The sequence below is a fragment of the Typopeltis vanoorti genome, chromosome 10 (assembly GCF_054136105.1).
Source record: "Typopeltis vanoorti isolate ZY-2024b chromosome 10, IOZ_Tvanoo_1.0, whole genome shotgun sequence".
NCBI classification, from domain to species: domain Eukaryota; kingdom Metazoa; phylum Arthropoda; class Arachnida; order Uropygi; family Thelyphonidae; genus Typopeltis; species Typopeltis vanoorti.
The window spans coordinates 112,361,460-112,380,000 of NC_143558.1; the positions used below are offsets into that span (position 1 = coordinate 112,361,460).

General features: G+C 33.6%; 1 protein-coding gene across 1 annotated transcript in view; it reads left to right on the forward strand.

The window, feature by feature from the left end:
* Positions 1-18,541, forward strand: part of LOC150102708 (neurexin 1-like) — a 144,502-nt gene that overhangs the window by 71,272 nt on the left and 54,689 nt on the right. The window contains exons 2-3 of the mRNA XM_090398723.1: positions 2,731-3,041; positions 5,518-5,544. Coding sequence (XP_090254849.1) covers positions 2,731-3,041; positions 5,518-5,544 — 338 coding nt within the window. The remainder of the gene's footprint in view (positions 1-2,730; positions 3,042-5,517; positions 5,545-18,541) is intronic.

The window sequence follows — 18,541 nt, forward strand, 5'->3', positions numbered from 1 at the left end:
CGTAATGATTACTACACGCACACATTTTGAATTTTAGCTGCAATCAGCAAAATCTCATACCATTCTTATCTTATACGGTCTTGATTATTTATACCATCAGTGTGGGATACAGTTGAATTTATGAATCAGTTACATTTAATAAAATCAGATCCCTCTTTCTATTTTTGTAAATTCTAATACATATTAAAGTTTTCAGATAAACATTATTTGTGAAAAACTCAAGTTAATTGAATTACTAAGACATTCTAAAAATCTTATAATCTCAATCTTTGTTCTTATCCTTCCCACAAATTAATTAGAGTCTGAATCTCCTCTCTATGCAGTGATCGCTTGATTAGGGACATCACCCAATATTATAACCTTTAGTTATCAAAACCATCTCAGTTTATCTTGACATTGAGTGCACATAAAAAAGTATTGTTCAGGAATGCTAAACACTAACCCATGAAAACAAGATTGCATCTCTCAGTTATAGGATTATGGAAAAATGAATCAGCATTCTTATTCATTCTACGTCATTGTAATAAATTTTCTATAGGATGTCAATGGGGAAACCACTTCTATGTCTTGCTAATTATAACCGATAATGTGTAGAAAGCTTTACTTACTGTCACGATTCCGATTCATGTCACGGTTTTTCACAAAATAATACATCTAAAAATGAACCAAACTGAATAATACCTTTTTCCTCCCCGGAATAGGATGAAAACAAAATCAAAGCAGTTTCCCTATTTTGCCGTATGTTGTAGTGTGTTTTTCGTTTTTTGAAAGTGTAACATTACTGTTATTATTAGAAGACTTTGGATATTAGAAACTGTAACTCATATAAAGTAAGCCTTTCAATGTATTATGGCTTGTATTACAAAATAAAATATTTCATTATAATTATGATAAATAAAGTACATAAAAAATACCAGTCTAGGACCTAAAAATCTAATAAATCTGGGCGAGGTGAAAGATTTTTCAGATTATTCTGAAGTAAAATTGTTAGCTGAAATTATTTGTGTTTGAAATTCATGGGAAAAAAACGTCCGCCCAAGTGCAACTTTATGGTAATATGGGAAAGGTAATTTAAGTAAATTACAAGAAGGGGAAATATCCAATTTTTGTGTTCATTCTATCGCTCTTTTCACAGTGGTAATATCATTGGCTAATACTAAAACCAGTGCACTATTTCTATATGGACTTGCACGATTGCTAGTATAAAACTTGAAATTTGCTCCTCTACAAAAGATGTTCCATTAGATGTTGCTTATAGTAGCAGCTGGTTGTGTACCAGAAAATTATCCATTTAATCGTTATGTTATTTCCTACATCTGGCAATGTCCCGATCATACAGTAATTCTATAGAATTGCACTACTTCTACTTCCTTTCCTCATTCTGGTTATTCCTTTTGCTTGGTATATTTGAAATACGATTCATACCTGGGAGAAGTTCACAAAATTCAGGTGACTAATTTCCATGTTTGTCTGTTCACTGTAAGTGCAGTTTTTTCTCATGTGTATGTGTGCGTGTCTAGAAAATTAACGGTCAGATCATCTGCTGTCGTCTAAATGAATAAGAACTGCAGTGAATTAAGTCGTGTTGCTAAACGCATTTTGGACCAATATGGAATATTTCTTCAATTATACAGTTTTCTTCACCACCACACACACCAGCACTTGGCGCTCTGGGCAGTGCATTCCAAACACATGCACTTTACTGGTTTATTGTTATATATGGATTATATCTGATAAGATTTACGCCTTTACACTGAACTATGGCTGCTGCTTGCGATACAAGCATATCATCTACAGACATAATGGTATGACTATGAATGATGTAGAGCTGTTTGCGATACATTCATGATAGTATGAATGTGAATACTCTTCTAGCATCCACATCATAACCTTATTTAAAAACTATTAAATCGTGATTTTTGTCTTTATTCATTCGGAAATATGTTATAAATAATGGTGATGTTTATTGTACTTTTTATGTGTTCTGGCCAGGATGTTCCTAATATCCATCGGCTGTTAATTTCTTGCTGTCCAAATTTAGTATTTATAAATTGCGATGTGTTTCTTTACTAAATTTGAAAAATAAAATCTAAAAATCGTCTCATTTTTCAGATTAAAATTACTTTCTTCTTTCTTTATTCATTATACTTTTAATATTAGCATTTAAGTTTCATTTTTTGAATAAGTTTCGCTGAACTTGTAGATTATTATTTCATTAATAACTTAATTGTTCTTATAAGATTGATTATGATATTAATCTAATAAAGACTTATAGTTTAATATAAGCCTATGGAATCTTATAAGTAGTTCAGAAATTAGGAAGGAGTGTATTTTGTTAGTGGATTTTGAACAACAATCTTATACTGGTTGTGCTATTTTTTTCTTTATAACGTTTTAAAATGTTTCACTGTCACAGCTTCAGATTGATGAGTAAAGTGAAGTGCTACACTTACTAGTTGCAAGATTAAGCAAAAAAAAAAATGAATAAAAATAAAATACAATAAGAAATCGCCAGCTGTAGTTCGAAATATGAAATGGCTTGCAGTCGGAATTGAGGCAAAAGGTGATTTAATAGAATAGTTGGAAATCTTTTCACATTTTTATGCCCAATTCACTTCGTTCCCTGATTGCTAGTGCAATATGATGATCTCGGTATAATGTGTGCATCTCAGTCCATCCACTGTATATAAAACAATTATGTCCTTTCTTTTCTCTCTCCTCCCACTCTAGAGAAACAGCAATCCGAGGCGACGTTTCGCGGATCGGAATATCTTTTCTATGACTTGAAATCTCTCGGGGCGGAACCCATCATCAGTTCCAGTGATGAGATCTCCTTGTTCTTTAAGACCCGCCAGCCAAGTGGAATGCTATTTTATACAGGAGACGGGGATGACTACCTCTCTCTTGTTGTGCGAGATGGAGGAATCGTGCTTACCGTTAACTTAGGCTCCGGTTCTTTGGAGAAACTTGTTCGCCCTGCTCGTGTTCGATTCGATGATAATCAGTGGCATAAAGTATTAGTGCACAGAAAGGTCCGGGAGGTAAGTCGGGTTTCCATTACTTAGAAAAACGTATATTCATGCTACGTATGGCTGGTTAATAATCTGTATATAAAGGATCTTAGCCTTGGAATTGCTTACGGTGGTTATTCCGAAAGTTCGCTACAGAGCATCCGTCCACCACACAAATAAGACTTTGTGTTATTCTATGGAAGAGCGAGAGAGAGAAAGAGAGAGAGAGAGAGAGAGAGATGCCTAGACTTTACACCAGATCAAGTTAGCAGAATCCTCTGCAAAGTACCTACGTGGTTATTATTTAATATAAATAAATAAATATTCGCATTGATTACTATATATATATATATATAATTTATATATTATAATTTATATATATATATATTTATTTATATAAAAATATCCAAAGATAATACTTCTTTAATAAGAAGTATTATCTTTGGATATCCGAAACTTATGTGTTGTAAGGATCGAAGCAGCTATTTAGGTTGGAGTGAATTTTTAAATGTCATCCGATATACCATAATGCACTTACTTACTCTGAATCAGTCATGATAACAGTAAACTGTACATATATCACATCTCGTCATGTGTTTAATGATTGAAAACATATGGCACATGTCATATTTTGCATAATGCAGAATATGACATGTGCCACATTACTTCAATATGATGTTCGTGTTTTAGTCATTGTAACACTTTCTGAATTAGAAGAAAAGAATAAGAATTGAGCATTTCGTTCAGCTAAATACATACATATGTGCATCCTTAATTTGTGATTGATATTCCTTTATTCAAATAGCGAATAAAAAACTAAGGTAGCAGCGCCTTGCGAAAAAGTTGGAGTAAATATAATCTCTGAAAGAGATTAAGATGTTATTTTAAACATTTTCTATTCTTTATGCAGATTTTTAGAAAACCGCAATTATGTAACTATTAACATGGAGTAGATAGGTTGGGTTGGCGTTCCTAGTAGGTCAGGAGTAAAGTAATATTATGAATTTGCAGAAGATATAGTATGATAAGCTTATTTATAGTAATAAAAGATAAAATTAATACCATTTAAAGTGAAGATGGAATTTGATTATTTGAGCATATGATATTAAAAATGGTAAATCTTTCACCAGTAATTTAACTGGCGAACAATCCGAATCTCAAATTAAATTGACTGCAAGATATTTCTAAACTAGAATTAGTTTCCGATATCACCTTTTAAAGACTTGAAGAATTATGCTAGAAACTTTGATTGCTTGTTCAGCACAACTTTCATAAAAGAGTAAAAATGCAGAGTACTTAGCATCAGTTTCATGTTCTTGAATGATGGCTTTTCAATGCTCTCAACAGAAATGTGACTAATGGACTGTTATGGATGGTTATGAATGAATAGTTATAATAAGAAAAAAGTAAAATGAAGAACGGAGTTACGAAAAATGAGATTGTAGATGGACAAAGCTCTTTCTGTGACTTCACGAGTATCTGGTAGAGAATATGCTTGATACGAAAGTGCAAAATTTAATAAAGTACACCAAAAGATGGTAGAAGAGTTTATTTTCTGACTACACGTGTTTTGTTTTATCTGTTTTTCTTTTACCATCCCAATGATGATCATTATGTTTAAACCGATTCCCATTACTTTGATAGAATCGATATATATATAGAGAGAGAGAGATTTTTTTTTTTTTGAACAAATAAGATGTGGATTTTTCTATCCACTTTTCTATCGACCAGGCGTGGATATTAAACCACCATCTTCTGAAAAAAAAATTATGTGCTGGAATAACAGGCAAGTGAAGCAAGTGAACTACTATACAAAACTGTAAATTATCGAGATTATTTCAATTATTTTTTCTCTTCCAAGTCTAAACTTAAAGGGCATATTATCGGGTGGAAATTTGGCAAGATCACCAACGGACGATTTAGATGCAACTATAATATAGTTAAGTAAATGTTAAAATAATTTAAATACGCATATATCTGTGCTTTGTTCCTGATACAAATTAAGAAACAAACAAACTAATCCTTCTTGAATTATCTCCATCATCTCATGTAAAGATGATATTTTCCTGCCCGAAAACTCTACAAGAAATGTACTGTTCTCGTTCAACAATATAAGTGATAGCAAGAGAAATGAGAGAAATTTCTCATATTTGTCAGTTTTTGTTCGGAGGTAATACAAAACATTTCGTCTCGACTCTTGGATATCACTAAATATAACAAACTGATTTCAGGCATAAACCATATTTTATTTAAACTGTCTTTTATTGTCGAAAGTGAAACAGTAGAAGTTTACAAAATGAGTTTAAAGTAATCAAAATCGTTTGGGGCATACGGACACGCTCATAGAAAGAATAATAACTTTTTTTTTTACCAGCTAAATGTAATAACATTGCAATTTGTTTGAAGTTGTTCGAAATTATTGCATATAATACTTTTAATTGAGAGGAATACTCAGTAATTCAATATTTTGTTCTGTTTTGTGCACCTTTGGACCACGGCTGTTTAGATCACAAGGGCTACTAGTTTTTGTCATGTAAGTATATTTGATATCTTATTATTTCACTGTTCATATTTCCTCTTTCAAAATACTAATAAATATCAACTCGTAAATCATAACCCAATAGTTTGCAATTCGATTTTTTAATAAAAGAATTAGGGAAATTTAAGTAGATGAAATGAAACAGAATAAGTTTTCAAAATGAAAACTTATTCTGTTTGTTGTGGATCTCTCAGATGGACAGTAAACAATGGTCAAAGTTAATTTGCTGAAACGGCTTGATGGATAATTCAATTATCACTAATCAGAATCCTTTATCAAATACTGAGTTCCTGAAGGATCAGCAAGAAGTAAGCATTAAATCGACCACGTTGTGTTTCATATGAATATGATTATAATTTATGGAGAATTCTTTGAGAATAATATTTTACTAGAACGTTTTGTGTAAAATACTTTTACTGTTTCATTTATCTTAAATTAAAATAAAGTATAAAATAATCATAATCAAACCGATGTATTTTAAAAAAAAATTAAAGCAAACCAATGCTTTGACTGTAGTTTGCTTTCAGTGTTTCCCTTGCAGCCATCCTATGAAGGAATAATTTCAGAAAAGATGAAGGATTATTCTGAGATGACAATTCTTGCATTGAGTTCAAGCAATATTTGCTTTCTTCTGCATGCAAATTATACAAAGATGTACCTATCAAGCTAGAATAAATGGTCTGCTAAGACGTTATTTGTGTTCACATGATTACAAATTTATTACTTTTTTCTGTTATTTTTGAAATTATCACTATAAATAATTTCATTCTTTTTTTTCGGTTACTCCACAAGAAAATTGTGAGCATCAATAATAAACAATTACATTGACTAAGTATTTAGCATCCTCCTCTCTCTCTCTCTCTCTCTCTCTCTCTCTCTCTCTCTTATTTTTTAATCTCCATGAACTTTGAACTTAGTAGGATTGCTCTGTTCCCATAATAAAAAAAAAATACATATTGAAAAAGAGAATTTCTAAAAGTCCTATATTAAGGAAAAACCATGAGATCTAATGGATATGTTTTGGAAAGGGGGAGAGCTCCCTAACATTAGAAACGACCTGACCAAATCATTAAATGGGATGCTTGGCAGTCTGTTGATTATTGTTGTTTGTCGATATTTCGACCATGTTACAGTAAATAGCATTTTGTGTTCGTCTTTTTGATTGATTACTTTTGCAATGATGTAATTCTTGTGATGTATCATGTGAATTTTGTGGCTTATAAAATTGTAGTTCGGTTGTCTTTAGAGATAAAAACAAAAAACAATAGTCCTAATAGGGATAGAACTCTTTCGGGAGGCTTTAACTAAAGCGAAAATTTTCAAATAATGCCGTGCCTGTCATTATCAAAAGATTCAAAGTGTACTTTTGCTCTCCTTGCTATTTTAAAGTCATAGAGCTACTTTAGCTTTTGTCACGGTATTTGCTTATATTTGTTAACGCATCTTACGGTTATGGTTAGAACTGAAAATGTATTCCTTAATTTTAGTGCTTCTATGTTTTCTGCGCCCATTTTGAAAGCTTTAGGCTCTTTCAGATGTTCCGTACTTCATTACTGAAATCACCTTTGATTAAGCTTAAAGGTTGTATGTGCGTGGTTTCATGCATTTAGCTTGTTTCCTTGAATTTTTTCGTTATGCTATCGCCAACCTCGTTGATTATCTGATATTTTCTTGTTTTACTTTACATAAAATTTTAATGTCTGTTTAGTTTTGCCCTTTCGTTACTTGGCTTGTAATAATTCTCATGTTTTGTAATGTTTGCTGCATGCTTCTTCAAAACTAATGATTCAAATTGTTTGCCTTATACCTCGGCTTTATATTCCTTCGGACTGTTTTCTTTATACTTATGAAAGTGTGACAGTTTTTTGTATCATCGAAATGTCATCTTCTGGAATATGTCGCGGTGATTATCAAAAAAGAGACTAGTAGCGATTGCCATTAAAAAAAAACAACAACAAATCCCTTTTTTGAAGTCTCAAAGACAGGCAAAGGTCTCTTAACGGACCGTAGACATACCAAGGAAATGTTTTAGGCTTGGAAAGCCGGAGTAAGTTATATTACACTCGGTCCTGGCTTTTCGTGTATATTTAATTTTTAAATTTTAGCTTGCTTTATACGGAAGCAACACACACACACACACAAAAACACACACGCGCGCACGCACGCACACACACACACACACACACACACACACGCGCGCGACGAGCGCATGTGCGCTCACGCATGCACATATTTCTTATGAGCTGCGCTTTTTCATTTTACAAAACAGACAAATCGATCAGAACACACGCAATTATCAGACATAATATGCTGGCCTTAAAGCCTTAGTTGCTTCTACCGTAATTCAAAATAACCGTAACAACTGAGAGAGATTGGTTCTAAATGTATGAATTCTGAACAGAAAACTGAAAACATCATTAAACGCATATATAAAGAACTGAAACTGTGCAATTAGATGACTAGCGTGAGAGATATAAAAATTTCATTGTTTTATTCATCCATTCGCTGGTGCACTGAGTGCAAATATAACAATCCCGTTCTGTTAAAGAGAAGTTTGATCCGCAGAATCAAAAGAAAAAGAAACGAAATTTTCAGTGTTGCATGCCCTTACCTCCTGTATATTTATTTACGCCAAATATTAGCACTTCATTCCTCAGTGCACACATAAATATAAGAGGTAACTGCCGTGTTGAATGAAATCTACGAGTAACACGCAGCTATCGAAATGTGATAGTATTTGCGTTAAAGTGCGTGATAATGGGCTAAATGACTTAGAATAGGTGATGATAATGTGAGTCAGCCAGACCAGTAAGAATGCTGTTACTCTATTAGATTAGACAAGTGCGACGGCTTTCAGTTATACCGAAAATAGTGTTTACAAACTATGCTCAACGCCAGGAATGTGGCGTTGAGCATAATTGGAAGCAGATGATCCTCGGGAACAGATGATCGATGTTAGAGGCGGATGAATCCAACCGATGTTTCACAGTGGTGAAAATGACTCCAAATTTTGCAAAAAATAAATAAAAAAGAACTAGGAAGTTATCTGAATTCACGTGCATCGTACAATGTTCTGAGTCGAAATATAACAATAGATGACCATCGAAAATACAACTCTTTGGACATCAAACGAAATGAAACACATAACTCTAAGACTCATGCAGCAAGAGTAGCATTTGACACCTGCAGATTGAAGAAAGGTGACATTGAGTGATGACTCCAAGTTTCTGTTATTCATGTGAATACTGAAATAATGGGTATGGTGACAGCTACAAGAAGCCGCGGAACTCATCATGCTTGTTTGGAACAGTGAGAGGCACTGGCGGTGGTGTAATAGTCTGTAAAATGTTTTCCTGGCACTCCTTAGCTTATCAGTAAAGCAAGATCTGAATAGTTCAGCCTAATAGAACATTGTTGGCTCCATTCTGGACAATGGATTTAGTGTCTCATTTCCCATTGAACAATATCGTGAACTCAAGGATTATCTCTAATAAACTTGCCACTCAGTGTATACTACTGTTTCATGTCACATGCACTCGATCAAAGTTTCTTTCTGGTAATCACTTGGACATTCTCTGAGTTTGTTTCGAAACAACTATGCTTTCAAATGTTGTCCTCAGCATAAATGACCTAAACCATATCTAAAACAGTTGATGAAATACAGGCTTTGCCTATGTTTCTTGCATTGGTCAATATTATAGTTCATTTTGGAAGCACAATTCGTATCTCAAAGGTTGATTCTTGCATTTTAGAAGAATAAAATCGGATTTTTCATGTGATGTTTGCATTGAGACTCTAAATGTCATTGAACTCTTTAGGTAATGTGTTATGTAATGAAGTACAATCAGTTATTTACAAGTGTAAAAGGAGGAAATATAACCTGTTGGAAGCTTTACAGAAATTGTGTTTCCAATCGCTTATTTTTCTTTCATTTTTTCTCCTTACTGGAATGTTGTTGTGTACATTACAAGTTTAGATTGACTCTGCCTAAATACGACTGAAAACAACGATACTGTGAATAGTTTTTAATTTTTTTTTCAGTATTAGAATCATTAAAAAGCAATAATTCTAACAGCCCCTAGCGATGCCACATTCCACTACGGCATAGGACAGTTTAGAACTGACATCATTATAATAAATTATACTGACTTCTTCCTCATCTACTAGGAATTGATATATGATTTCCAGTGCCATTCTATGCCAATGTTCCTCTTTTTAATCCATCGGTGTATTACGCCCTGCCATGTATCTAGCGTTTTAAAGCTAATGACTGCCTAAACAACGAACGATGAAATATGCTTTATCAAATGGCTGGCAGAATATCTTCAGCCTCCTCCGAGACTTCTCGTTTGCCAGTCTCTGCCGTAGCGAGTTGATCTCGTTTGCGTTTCTAGTTGTTGTAGTTATCAGAGTCCTGACAATTTTTTTAGTATATTCGTACAGTTCCTCGAGCATCGATGTTTGATAGTCTCTCTCTCTCTCTCTCTCCATACAGTATATGAAATAGTGATGATGTGGGATTTTATGTTTACCAGAACTTCTAGAAGCGAAAGCTGTTTGTTGGTTTGCTTCCATTTTTTTTTAAATTCCAGGGGTGGCGTTTAATGAACTGGAATTCATGGCTGCTTATTTGATTTCTTGAAATGAATAGCTAATACCATTCATTTAAATTTGTTATGCACATAATGACTCTAAACTGTTGAAATGGATGTGATTTGTTTTATTGTTGAAGAATTCGCTCAAGCTACTTTGTCGGTTGATCACCAATAGTTCCTTCCATTTAAGACAATTATTTTATTAATTTATTTTTTCTATGTGAATTAATTTCTTCATGTTTCTATAGGAGAAATTTTTCTCAGGACTGTGAAAAATAAACGATAATTTAAAGAGTTCTCTTTTAAAGAATTTTAAAACCATAAAAATGCCATTTTAAAAATGTTACAGAACATTTCGAAAATTCAAATTTCCTCCTCATGAAGAAATCATGTTTTAAATATGTATTTCCATAGGAAATATAACCTAACCATCGTCTCATAAATTCATCCTTTCAGAAAATGTCTATCAATATTCATAAGTTTCTTTTCTTTTTTTCTCCCACATTTTTTTAAATATCACTTAATTTTGCAATTTATTTCTCCTGTGTTCTCTTTCATCAGATAAGTTATTTCAAATTCCGAAAGAGACTACTTCATGATTCGTGGGACTTTAGATTGACTAACATGCGCTGAAGTTTGTTATTTTAACTGCTGAAATACATGAAGAAATTTCGGAATTTGATTTGTGATATAAATAAAATGACGATGCCATCACATATCCCAAGTATATTTTAGTTTGTCGAATGTATTTATATCTGATGTTCTGTTTTCATTTTTTTCATGTAAGGATTGTGAGTAATTATAGATGCACAGATATTTATATGGATGCATGTGTCATTGCCGAAGAATTATATTACACTGGGTTTAATGTTTTTCCCCTTTAAATATTATGGTCTCTTCAGAAAGGACATTTGTGAGCAGAGATGCTATTAGTTAGCCCGTCATTTTATGCTAGCTTTATCTTTTGGTCTCGAAAAAGGTTACGGAAGATGTATATCATCAAGAGTTATAGCACCTCTGACATTGCATTAGTAGAAGTTTGCCATTAGATCGAGAAAATCACTTAGCTGTTCTCTGCCTACGCAAATAAATATTGTTCGTATACAGATGTATGCCGCTTCGCTTTAGCTTGACTGTTTCGGGTAACGTGAATCATTTGTTTTTCTTTTGTTATTTAAGTTCCGCCCCTCACTAAATGTCATCGTTCAGCACTGAGATTTCAATAAATTTCAAAACGAGGATGATTGCTGAAAAGTTAACTGCGTCAAAACGTCTTTATTCATTAACGTCTCTATCACAATTAAATTATTCTGGAAAGATTCAGTAGGTTTTTTTTTTTTTTTTTTTAAATTGAATGTGTTTGCAGTGAGTTCTATTCATTATCAAAATATTCACTGAAATAAGTATATATTTTGACACTGCGTATTTACAAGGCTGACACCTCAAACTAATGTAGTACGCTGTTGTAAACATCCATGAAAAAGTTGCATTCCTCGAATGTCCCCTGAGCCTATAAGGCGTGAAGATACCGTCACTTTTATTTATAATAAAACCATTCCTAAATGTATTAAGAAAATTTTAATTAACTAACCCTGTTTCAGAAAAAAAAGCTCTCTCTTTTTTGCTTTTTTTTTAAATTTAGTACTTTTCAGATAATGCTAGGTCTCATGAAATGTATGAAATTTTTTTAACTAGAATTTTAGAATTCTCAATTCTAAACAAAATTTTTATTACTCCTTTTATGTCTAAGGATGAAAACATAATGGAACTATGAGTTGCGTGTGGAATAAATCTGGATAAAATAATCCAAGATGCTCTCTTGATGTAGTGAGGCTACTAATATGCAATTTAGGATCACGCCGAACGAATTAATGCTATGAAGTGAGTGTGTACTCTCTGATAATAGCATGCAAGTTCCCCGACTGGTTTGTCTGTTTTATTGGAGTAAAAAAAATCTTTTCACCACCACCGTGTTGAGACTAATTCATCTTTAGCTGTAAATCTCTTGAAAGACCGACTTAGCTTTGGTTGGAATGACTTTGCTTAGAATAATAATTTACGTCCAGACTGTGTTCCTCTCATTCTCGAAGGAGCTAGGTAGGAGGAACAGTGCGGCAGAAATCACTTAATTTATTGATGATATGTTAATATAATATCATTTTATTCTTTGGAAGATTCAGACGACAAATTTGATGAATTCACTCATGCAGAAATGATAGAGATATCGAGGAAAATATAATTACGTGCAAGTCAGTATTCAGAACAAGGAGATAAGACAACAAAAGTATTGTTTATTTACAAATTTAAAAAAAAATTATTGCAAAATACCCTAAAGTCTCTTCCTTAATTTTCTCACGAAATTAATTTATTTGCCCCTTTGCAAATAAATATTGTTCGAATTGACTGAGAAAGTATAGAGTATTTTGCCCGTTTTTTAGCAAACCTGTTACAGTTAAAGGGGCTGTCAAAACTGAACATATTATTATTTAATCTGGTATTATGTGTTCTTCTATATTTGAGATGGCTCAAGATTCAGCATCGTAGCTGTTACCAAATTCCCAGATTACCAAATTAACCTGTATTATTGTTTGTTTTACATCTTCATTATACTGAGGATTAGAAATTTTGAGACACTAGTTAGAGAAACCTGCTACCACCAATAGTTTAGAGAAACACTAATAGTCAAAGGTAGTTTTTTGAGGGGGGGGGGTTATTGATTTCATGTGGTTGTTAGAAAAGTACTATTTTTAGCCGAGTTTCGCAGAGTGCACAGACATCTATTTTTCCTTCATTTGCATGTCATTATGAGAAATCTACACAATTTTTTTTGACTTTTTGTTTCTGTCGAAGCATTTTGAAAAGTCACACAAAAGTGGGAATAATTTTCTAATCTTGAGAATCTATGATTTCGACGAGTTATATGCATGCCGGTATTTCATTTTATGGCGGCTCGAAGTTTTGCGTTTTTTTTTGTTGTTGTTGTTGTTTTTTGTTATTACCAACAAGGCAAAAATAGCTATGTAGCATCGGTAATTATTTAAACATTTAAACCTTCATAACTATCTGATTTATATCTCTTTTTAAATACCGAAAATCTACCACACCCATTCCAAATATTGGTAGAATACTCCTAACAATATTCCGTATTGATAAAAGAATATTCCATTAAACAGAGTGATGAATTCCATGGTAAAATCCTATTTCTTTAGAAGCTTTTCCGAAACAAAATCACTACTTTCAACAGATTTAAGAAATCCACAATTTCGGATTGCATTTACAGTAGTTTCTTGAACCTCTTTTCGTCTTAATCCTTATCCTTTCCATCAGATCATTTGACCTATTATTTCTTCTCCGATGGCCTCATTTCAGCTTGGGATTGCTGCAACTTGAGCCTCACATTAATCCGATGCAAGGACACGAAGTAACTACATCAGTTGAGCAAGTGGCGGATAACGTTTCCAGATTTAGACATTAATTTGAACGAGAATTTTCTCTGTAGAGGCTTTGAACGTGATACTTAAAGGAAGAAAGACAGTCTTTGGCGGAACAAACCTACAAAATACGTCGCTTATCAAATAGTTTCAACACAGAGCTTCTGTTTGCCAGTTCGTTCCTTCAGCAGTGCAGCAGTAAAAGTTGTCTTATTCTTTGTTCATCTAAAAGCCATCGGTAATTCTGTTGCAGTAAATCCTTTTCGTGGCGTGGAAAGTATGGTGAAAGGTTATCTTTGATTTACGATACTCTGACATTCGAGAATTCTTTTCGAGTAATGTAAGTTCCTCTAACGGTCTCCACTGCATCCTTGCTAGCTTTACCCATTCAAATCACTTAACAGTATCGTTATTTGAATGCCTGAAGTACAAAAGTTTCGAAGTAAAAAAAAAACGAATGAAATCAGACTAATGAAAAATAGTGCAAATTCAAAATTAACTCCAGCGATTTTTTATATGAGTGTGTCCCCTCCCTATTAGGATCGACTTAAGTAACCTGGAACTTCTTTTCTAGAGACCATGCATGATAATTTTGCACTTAAGACTCCTAATAAGCAAGATGGAGAGCGAAGACGATAGACATATCAATCCAGCACAACTAAGCCGGCGGTGAAAGATGCTAAAGCACCTTATAAACTCAACGTGATGATAATGATGATGATGAGAAACTATATCATCATTGATCTTTATTTCTTGCATCTAGATACTTCTTTTTTTTTCCAGTAAAATTGTAAAAAAAATTAACGGGAAGAAAATTGTGCGATAAATTTATTATCGAGAAAGAATTAAGATAAACTATAACTGTACTTAGTAATGAAAGCAGGGAAAATATCAAAACCCTGCACAAAATGCTGAATACGATGTGTTGCAACACAGAAAGCAGCGTATAAGAAGAGCAAAGAATCCCATAAGCCGATTTTAGTTATTTCAAAGAAAGCATTAATTAACAATGGGATTTAATGAATTTTATTAATTCTGTCATTTCTCTTCATCCTGTCATTTTACTTTTTGGCTGTTTACTATAAGAATAAATATTTAGGGCCATATAGGGTTTAGTACAACTAATTAAAATTAACCAATCCAAAAATAAAGAAAATACGTGCGATCTGTCTTTATAACTTTCTTTTATATCAGCTGAATTTTATCTATTGAAATTACAGACGAGAAAATAAAAGAATAAAATAAAAACTCATTGTGTGTGTGTGTGTGTGTGTGTGTGATGGCAACGCCGCCGTTGTGGTTGTGAGGCTGCACGCGATCGCTAGAAAACAGTTGCAAAAATGTTTGCGTGATGATCATGCACGCTGTTGGCAGTCCAGTATCGGCAGTTATTCCGCGTCATATGGTTGCCAAGGCATCATTTAACCTCGCCTGACACCACACTGCTGTCGTGGCATTGATCACAATGATCATTCATGGCAGCATTTCACACACGCCTCTGTCGTCTCGACTGTTTGCACCAATTTCGATTGGGACACATGGGAAAGGGGAAAAAAAAAAGAAAAAGAAGAAAATCGTACGAATGACCTCTGTATGGAGGTCCAAGCACAATCCACTACACTACTTCGCAGATGGATTTGCAACAGAACGCAATACCCCAGGATATCAGATTTTCATGAGAGCTCGTATTTTTTTGTTTTCTCGTAGCTGATGCGACGATCGAGTTTCTCCGTCTGTTGGAGTCTCGGAATAAACAGCGTTTGCTCGATAGATAGTTTCCAATGTTCCTCTAGACTCTTATTTGATTAGTTGTGATGTCACTAAAGTTTTTAGACATATAAAGATAGACAATGTTTATTGCAAAAGCTTTCCAGCTACTAAGCAGCCAATTATCGTACCAATAGTTAAGCTGTCATTGGCTATTTTTCGTAATACGTTTGGTGTATTTATTGTTGTATATTGTATTATTTGTAGCTTGATGTAGTTACATAACTATTATAAAACAGAAGTGCTGTATTTTATTATGCTATATTCTACTATACTTCAACACGTATGATTTCAAAGTTCAATCTGACCACCCATAATATCAGTGTTATGTTTTCGATAGGCGAATCAGTCTTATTTATGCAATGTTTGGAACCGTACAAGAATTATTCATTGTATTGCATTCCATAATGGCAATTATACATGGACATTAATACATCCATTTCGAGTAAAATAATAGAAAATGTCAGTTAATAACTAGGCCAACATTAACTAATGGATATTCGTAACTGTAATATGCTTCTTGTTAAAACGGATATCATTTTTCTATTTTGTAGCCATTCATATTGGACATTTTCCAAATCGATTGAGGTCAACATGAAAAAGACTGCTATGCCGTTGCGGGAGCTGTTTGTTGAGAAATTTGGATCTCCGCGACTGATATATGCGTGTTAGTTTCGAGCATGAACGATGTGTACAGCATTCTATGCAAAAATGAAATTAATTTTTTTTATAAATATATATGAATAATGTTACTATGACAACATGAGAGTCATCCATCTGCATACGAATAATTCTATTCGTATAAAGTATTGAAATAGATTTATACGGAATCTTGGCCTTTTTTTTGTCACACCTTAGAAGAGTTATTGATATACGCATACCAAATAATGTATAAGATATACAGGTGTGTCCTAATGAGGTCTGATGATGATGAAACTGTTTGGAGCATACATAACAATAACCAAAAAGATTCAGCAGTTTGTTAGGAGATAGTTTCTACATAATGGGTATAATTTAGAGAAAAGGGGATAAGCCAAACATTCAGCACACCAGAATAGGATTAAACAACTGTGCGATTTCTGAACATTCAGGCAGAATCGTTACCTTCGTCTCGGCTCGTCAGTAATAAAAACAACCGAATGTTCGCTGTGGCGATGACACACACCATAAAAGAGACTCATATCCTTGACGATGGCTGCAGATGTTTACAGCCCTAACCCACCATAATGGGACTGATATTAGGCCGTATAAGTTTAATAATTGTAACGGTGCCTAAGAATCAGTAATTTCATCGATTGTACGTCAGATAAATTGCTTGACTCCCATTTCGGAGTGGAATAGCAGAGCGATCTGTCCCAGAATTCCATTAGGTAATAAGAATAGCCCTACCATTTAAGAGATATATTTGCGGCACCACTGCAATGGCTGTCAAAGCAGATTATGTGCGCACTTACAATCTCCGTTCGATGTATTATATGACTATGGCATGCAATTTTTGGATTTTACACTTTTTGATTTCGTGGGGGGGGGGGGAGATATAATGGAGTTTTATTTTTAAACTACAAATTTGCATTCAACTGTAACAATATCTTCTGTTTTAACGTCTCTACATAGCAAGCATCGGACTTGTTTCTTCATCAAAATAGTCCAAACTTTTTGCAAAATAATATTCAAATTACTGTGATCCTCTCTCTCCTATCTACTCAGTAAAAGTTGTGTAAACCAACTGGCTGTACACACCAGTTCGTCAAGGTGATATTTTGTTACTACCAATAAAATGACAGCAAAAAAAAAAAAAGAATGGAGAAAAAATTGATAGTTTGATTTAATTTATATACTTCAATCCTTTCTTACTTTCCAAATTTTTGAAAATCTAGGTATCAATTTGAATTAAGAAGAAATAAGTCCGCTCATAGCCACTCGACTAACCGTGCGAACTTATTTCTCCTTAATTCAAATTGATTCCGACGTGAGGAGCTTAAGGATCTTTCTCAGGCATAGCCAAGTTATCCGGTCCTAGGCGTGGACAGCAGGGTTTTTCTCCTCAGTTTTTCTGGATTTTTCCCTCCCGCAAGCAGGCAAACCGGCAGCGCCTTCCCGAGCAAATTTTTGAGTGTGTGCAAGATTGCTTTTTCCGCCCTTCGGTCGAATAAATATTTTTTTTCCGCCCTTCAGTTTCATATTTATATTATTTTTAATATATCAACTTTTTATATTAAAATATTAAATTACTAAATAAAAATTTCAGATTAATTCTGTTTCTTAAATAAAAATATTCTATTTATAAGAAAATCAAATTTTCTCAATGAAATTGGATCTAAATGTTTCTGTCCCGGGGATTATCAAAATAAAAATAATTATTTGGAGCTTATATAATTAGAATAAAATATAATTATCTTTATAAATATGTATATATACATTTAATATTTTTAAAATATATGATATATCCAATTTAATTATTATTATTTTATAATTTTTTTTTTCTGCCTCCAGTATAATTTTCCGCTCTTTCGCTTTTCCGCCTGCGGCACGCGCCCATTTCGCCCCTGCCACGAGCCGGCCATAAGCTCCAGCCATAGCTGATTCGTCAGCTATCCCGGTTTCGAGCCCGGATAAAAGTTTGGAAGGATTGAGATGGTGAGCCCGTGAGCCCCTTTTACTCCCCAGTAAAAGGGGCTCACGGGCGTTATATCATCATACGCTAAATAAAAATAAATAAATAAGAAGAAATAAGTTTAACATACTTCTACTGTTACTGTCATCGTTATTTTAGCAACTTTGCGAAATAAATGCACCTGAGATGTCATGAGATTCGCAAAATAATATATCGAATCAATTTATACTTCTTACAATACTGTTAATTGGTTTACTAGTGAATTATAAAAACTGCTCAATAACATTTGGCTTTACTCTTACAGAGTAGCAACATTCACGTTATTGATACGCAGTCGTCTAGAGTACGACGTGCTTGGGGGGGGGGGGGGGGATGACGTCAGATTTAATTTTGTACGGTATAGAATACGTGACGATACATCGAGAAGCATATGATAACTAAAAGAGAATTTCAAAAAAAAAAAAAACGAAATTTGATGAGAAAAACAGATGTGAAGTGTGATGTTTCTTAAATGGATTGGTATCACCGGTCACTGAAGTAAACACTGTCGACCCTGCCTCTAAAGTCACAAGAATCAACAGCAT